The sequence below is a fragment of the Episyrphus balteatus genome, chromosome 3 (genome assembly GCF_945859705.1).
Source record: "Episyrphus balteatus chromosome 3, idEpiBalt1.1, whole genome shotgun sequence".
Lineage (NCBI taxonomy): Eukaryota > Metazoa > Arthropoda > Insecta > Diptera > Syrphidae > Episyrphus > Episyrphus balteatus.
In genome coordinates this window covers 121693598-121699597 of record NC_079136.1, presented here as the reverse complement: position 1 = coordinate 121699597, position 6000 = coordinate 121693598, and the positions used below count along the sequence as shown (strand labels likewise).

At 26.4% G+C, this 6000-nt stretch overlaps 1 protein-coding gene across 2 annotated transcripts in view; it reads right to left on the bottom strand.

The window, feature by feature from the left end:
* Nucleotides 1-3354: 3354 nt before the first annotated feature.
* LOC129917129 (transmembrane protein 65) overlaps nt 3355-6000 on the bottom strand; it is a 74547-nt gene continuing 71901 nt past the window's right edge. Inside the window, exons 2-6 of one of the 2 annotated variants that reach the window (XM_055997494.1) lie at nt 5508-5636; nt 5207-5248; nt 5075-5142; nt 3796-3999; nt 3368-3736 (exon numbers count right to left, since the gene is read on the bottom strand). In XM_055997494.1, the coding sequence (XP_055853469.1) occupies nt 3617-3736; nt 3796-3999; nt 5075-5142; nt 5207-5248; nt 5508-5636 (563 nt within the window). In that variant the 3' untranslated portion in view covers nt 3368-3616. Of the gene's footprint in view, nt 3737-3795; nt 4000-5074; nt 5143-5206; nt 5249-5507; nt 5637-6000 lie in introns of both variants that reach the window. The other variant, XM_055997495.1, reaches the window with a different exon arrangement.

Here is a 6000-nt window from a genome sequence, read left to right as displayed (position 1 = left end):
CGAAAACCACTTTGATATATTTCGGATTGCTTTTGTGACGTTAATCTTGAGTAGTTTACAATTTTAGAATATCCTTAAATCAAAGTTGTTGCAACTTTTAAAAAAGAACAATAAAAATAAGCAGCTACTTGGGATCGAAAAATGATTAAGAAACGGAAGGTGGGGACAAAACAAACACATATTTTAAATCGATGCAGACAGGGAGTCGGGAGAGACTTCAAGTGTCGGGAATTAGGCTTGTGTAGTTCGCGAACGAACTAGTTCAATGAACTAGTTCATCTTGGTGAACTAGTGAACTTAGTTCTCTTACTTAGTTCAATTTAGTTCGCGAATAGCGAAAAAGATTTGTTTCAACAAACTAAACAGCCACCTAGAGCAATCGTAATATGACATTACGACGAAACAGCTTGCGCTCACCTTACATTATGATTTTTTATATATTTTTTGTATGAAATTAAGTCCCATCTGTATAGGGAATTTTCAAATTTGGTCCTTGTCTTATACGACGACAGCGCCCTTTTAACCCAACAGACTTTTAAAGAAGGGGTGCAGAAACCAAAGTGCATATTGCATCCAATTCTTTGTTGAGCGAAATCAGTTCTTCTGCTCTACCTCAAGATTTTGATGCACCACTTACTCTTATTTCTGAGCAACAACAAAAAACAAGAAGCATCTTGGACCTTGCATTACTATGATTTCGATTAAATGAAAGCAAAACGTACTTCTTCTAGACTTTCGTCAGGAACCAGAAAAGTCGAAAATGTAGAAAATAAAATATGTACCTACATATCTGTTATATAGGTTGTATTTGTTTTATTATGTAGAATGCGTCAATTTTACATAAATTTGGATACAGTTTGTACAAACTAATTTTGTTTTTTAAGAGCCAATTTTTCAATCTTCTAATAAACAGTCAGTTAACTGTTCGAAGAATAAAGTTATTAGACTCATAAACAATCAGATAAAAACATTGAATTTTTCAATCAAGAATAATTTATTCTACAGAATAACAAAAAAAAAATTGTCAAATTCAAAAATATTTAAAATTAAACGTCATTTTTATTCATGATTGTTTTTGTTTTCTTGTTTTCCACTGTATTTTTTTCAAAATTCTTTCAAAACAGCTTTGACAACTGACACAATATTTTTATTGAGATTATTCCTTAGAATAATTTTATTCGTCTCTGAAAGAAGCAGATAGATTTATTCTTAGGAATAAGCTATATCTGCCTGTTGAAAAATTGATTTTTTCTCTATCCTTAGGAATAAGTACTAACTGACTGTTTAACTGACTATTGAAAAATTGGCCCTAAGTCTAACAAAACTGGGGTGATTAAAATAAATTGAACTAAAATGAACTAGTTCAGAACTAGTTCAGTAGCGTGATTTGAACTAAAGTGATCGATCACTCAAGTGAACTAAAGTGCCCAACTCTATCGGGAATGTCCCGCCAAAACAGAGACATCTGCCAGCGCTATCCCTAACGTGCCTATGCCTATCGATATGTAACTACAATGTATTGCCACTCATCATATCGATGCAGTATTTGGAAATTTCTTGATGATTTAATAAAATGTTAAAGTTTAATATTTTATTTGGGATTTAATGATCTTTATTTTTGGATGCAATTAATGAAACACTAATTCGTCTTTTTGTTAAACTACGTTTCGCCGGTTTATTTCCAGCTTCCTCAGGAGTTTTTTATTTAGTATTTAATAAAATGTGTTTAGTAAAACATATTGGATTAGTTTCCACAAGGGAGGGTACCATTTTCCAACACAGCTTTTTTTCAACACTTATTAGTACAGTCAACTTCGCTTTACTGCACTCCGCTTAGCTGAAAAAATCGGTTAACTGAAACAAGATATTTAATACGGAGCTTTTTCCAATACTTTCCATGCAAAGTACTTCGGATAATTGAACTTCGGTTAACTGAAAACATCATTTAACTGAAACAAAAAATCTTGACTTAAATGAGTATTTTAACCTATTCAGCTGAGCATAACTGAATTTCATGAGTCTGGATACTTTCAAGTTCTTTAATACTTTTAATTTATTTATTTGTTTTTGTTGTTAAATACACATTATTTCTGTATGTAAAAATTGTTTTATGAATTATTGTAAATACATACATGTTGAACATAAATAAATTTGTTTTTGGTTTTTTTTTTGTGTAACTCCGGTTATGTGAAACTAGTTTCAGTTATCCGAAGTTCGTTTAACTGAAAGCTTCGCTTAAGTGAAACAATTGCAATTTTAGTATTCCAGTTAAACGAAGTCGACTGTATCCTGGAATGTTATGAATTATCATGGCTTTTCCAATCATACAAAAACCCTTCAACAAATTTTGAAAAAAAAGGATGTTTCATTCAAAATATTGTTTTTGGTATTTTAAGGTTTTTAGTTTTGCCAATAAAACCTCCATTTTGATTTTGTTTCTTGCGTGGAATGTTCCATGACAACTTTTTCCAAACTATTTCGACTTTAAAAATGCAATTTGAAACATTATGTTAAAATTTTCTCAGCACTGATTCTTTTCCAAGTAATTTTTTGATGAAACCAGTCGTTTATTTTATGAATTGATTGCAATCTTTTAAAATAATAAACACAAGTATTAATTTTAATTTTAAATGAATACCAATAAATGCAAAAATGACTAAAAAATAAAACAATAATATTAATAATAATAAAGTGGAAGACGTGTTTGTTTCGATAAATGTTGCATCTAAAAAATAAACGTGATAGAAAGTGCAATTTTTGAAAGACTTCTACATGTTTTCAGAATAGCTTGTAAATAATTTTTTTGTATTTTCTAATCAATATATATTAGCTATCTACATTAATAAACTTGATTTGTAGATAGATATATAAGGACCTCTTTTATTCCCTCACAATTTATTGTGATGGTTTTAAAGTTTAAAATTAGATATTTGACATGAAAAGTTAAAAAAAAAAAAAATAAAACGAAACAAAACAAAAGAATACAGTACACATTTTTTTTCAAAACAAATTATGTATAATTTTTTAATATCATAAAATATGTATAGACTCTCACAAGCAACATTAAAATAATAAATATCTTACAACATTATATAATAAAATCTGTTTTTTTTTTTTCTCAATATTTTTTTTTTTTTTTTTCAAAACAAAATAAAAATATAAACATTTGAGCGTTAGTTAAAATAAAATTAAACTTAACAAAAAAAATAATTATGCGTTAAGTTATATATATAAAAAAGTTAAAATTAAGAGGTAAAAACGTTTTAAGTTAAACTTTATTAAATTAAAACAAATAATAAAAAAATAAGAAGTTAAAAACTGTTAAATACAACAAAATGTATTTTTTTTTGTTGTTATTTACTAACATTTATATATATTTTTTTTGCATTCGTTATAATCATTTATAAATAATATATTTTTGAGTTTTCTTTTCTTACTGATGATGAACACAAATTGTTTTTTTTTTCACAATTAATAATATTTCTAAAATAATTATTTCGTTCGAAGAAAATTTAAAAAAAAAATCAACATAAAAAAAAAAAAAAATAGCACGAATTGATAATATAAAATAAATATCAAAAATTATTTAAGTTACTTAAGGCCATTTAATGCCTAGTTAAATTACAGTTGCAACAGGATTTGCTGATTGATCTGTTTCTTCACTCTTTTCATTATTTAAGAATAAGAGTGGGAACATGCCAAGTAAACAACCAATTGTTATGCCAATTATTCTTCCCTAAAAAAAAATTAAAGCAAGTAAAATTGAATGTTTAAAAATGAAACAAAAATATTTACTGAATTAGCAGCTCTTCGACTCTCTTTCATTTCCATTTGAATTGGTACAAGATCGGGCGGTCGTAGACCTAAGAATGCACAAAATCGTTCAACGTAGAAAGCAGTGCCGATGCCAAGGATGTCACTGATTGTATTGCCAAGACCAGCAGCAGCCATTGTTGATATGCACATGAAAGCGCCACAAACTTGTTCGATGTAATCACCCTGAAATAAAAAAATATAAGAGGATTTTTTAAAACGACATTCTGTAAAAAAATTCGTGAAGGATATGAAGAATGTGTGCTTTTGTTTCTAACACTACAGAATGAACACTCAGAATGAACACTCAGAATGAAATGAATGAAATGAATGAAATGAATGAAATGAATGAAATGAATGAAATGAATGAAATGAATGAAATGAATGAAATGAATGAAATGAATGAAATGAATGAAATGAATGAAATGAATGAAATGAATGAAATGAATGAAATGAATGAAATGAATGAAATGAATGAAATGAATGAAATGAATGAAATGAATGAAATGAATGAAATGAATGAAATGAATGAAATGAATGAAATGAATGAAATGAATGAAATGAATGAAATGAATAAAATGAATGATATGAATGAAATGAATGAAATGAATGAAATGAATGAAATGAATGAAATGAATAAAATGAATAAAATGAATGAAATGAATGAAATGAATGAAATGAATGAAATGAATGAAATGAATGAAATGAATGAAATGAATGAAATGAATGAAATGAATGAAATGAATGAAATGAATGAAATGAATGAAATGAATGAAATGAATGAAATGAATGAAATGAATGAAATGAATGAAATGAATGAAATGAATGAAATGAATGAAATGAATGAAATGAATGAAATGAATGAAATGAATGAAATGAATGAAATGAATGAAATGAATGAAATGAATGAAATGAATGAAATGAATGAAATGAATGAAATGAATGAAATGAATGAAATGAATGAAATGAATGAAATGAATGAAATGAATGAAATGAATGAAATGAATGAAATGAATGAAATGAATGAAATGAATGAAATGAATGAAATTAATAAAATGAATGAAATGAATAAAATGGATGAAATGAATGAAGTGAATGAAATTAATGAAATGGGTATGTTTATGGATGGATGAATAGATTGATGAATGATACATGGTTTGATGGAATTCCAGGTGTTTTTTGAAAAGAATGGCAAACCTCAAGATGCCACAGAGTTTTAACAGAGAGTAAAATATGACACAATTATGATTTATACACTTACCGCCATAATCATGCAGAAATTATCCAAAAATCCAAATACAACAAAGGGGACGGCATTTACGAAGAAGACTAAAATAATAATAAAAGATAATAAATTCATGTTGTATTGAGTGTTTTAAAGAAAACAGCTTACTTTTGTATAAATCCGAAGAAGATGGAGGTTGCGCTTTTTCCGCTAAAAAGTTATTGAAAAAAAAAAATTAACATTATTTACACATAAAAATGGAATTGTTTAAAATTATATTTTAAAATTTAAAATTATATATAAAAAAATACAATTTTACAACATTTATCCACTCAGAGATAAGATTTACAATATCAATCGTGCAAAGTGCAAAAAGCTTAGTAAAATAAAATAATATTTTTTTTTTGTTTTGTGTATATCTATTGTTTTTTTGTTTTTCTTAAATAAAAAAATAAAAATAACATTTTACCAGCTTTTCTTTTTAACCAATCCTCCGGAAATGTACAAAATGAACCCGTGGGATCGACATTTGATAATGGTGTTGGCACTCTGGATAATCGTCCAAATTTCGTTCGCCATTGTGTTGCTGCAAGTTTACCTAATATTTTGTTTGTTTATCATTTTTTTAATAATAATTTAAAAATATAAAATTAAAAAAAAATATTTTTGTTAAAAAATAAAAAAAAAAAATAATGAAATGATAGGAAAAAAAGGAAGGGAAAAGAATGAATACCTACAATATTTTATAGGGAAATTGTAAAATATGTGTGGAGACTGAGCAGCTTTACAATAAAAAAAAAAATAAATAAATAAAACAGAAAATAATTGAATTTTTGTTTAGTTCTTATATTTATATGTAATTTATTTAATTTTAGTGAAAAATGTTAATAATGTGTGATTTTTATATTTTTATAGTAAAGCAAATAAAAATGTGATACTAATAAAATATCATGCAAGATTTT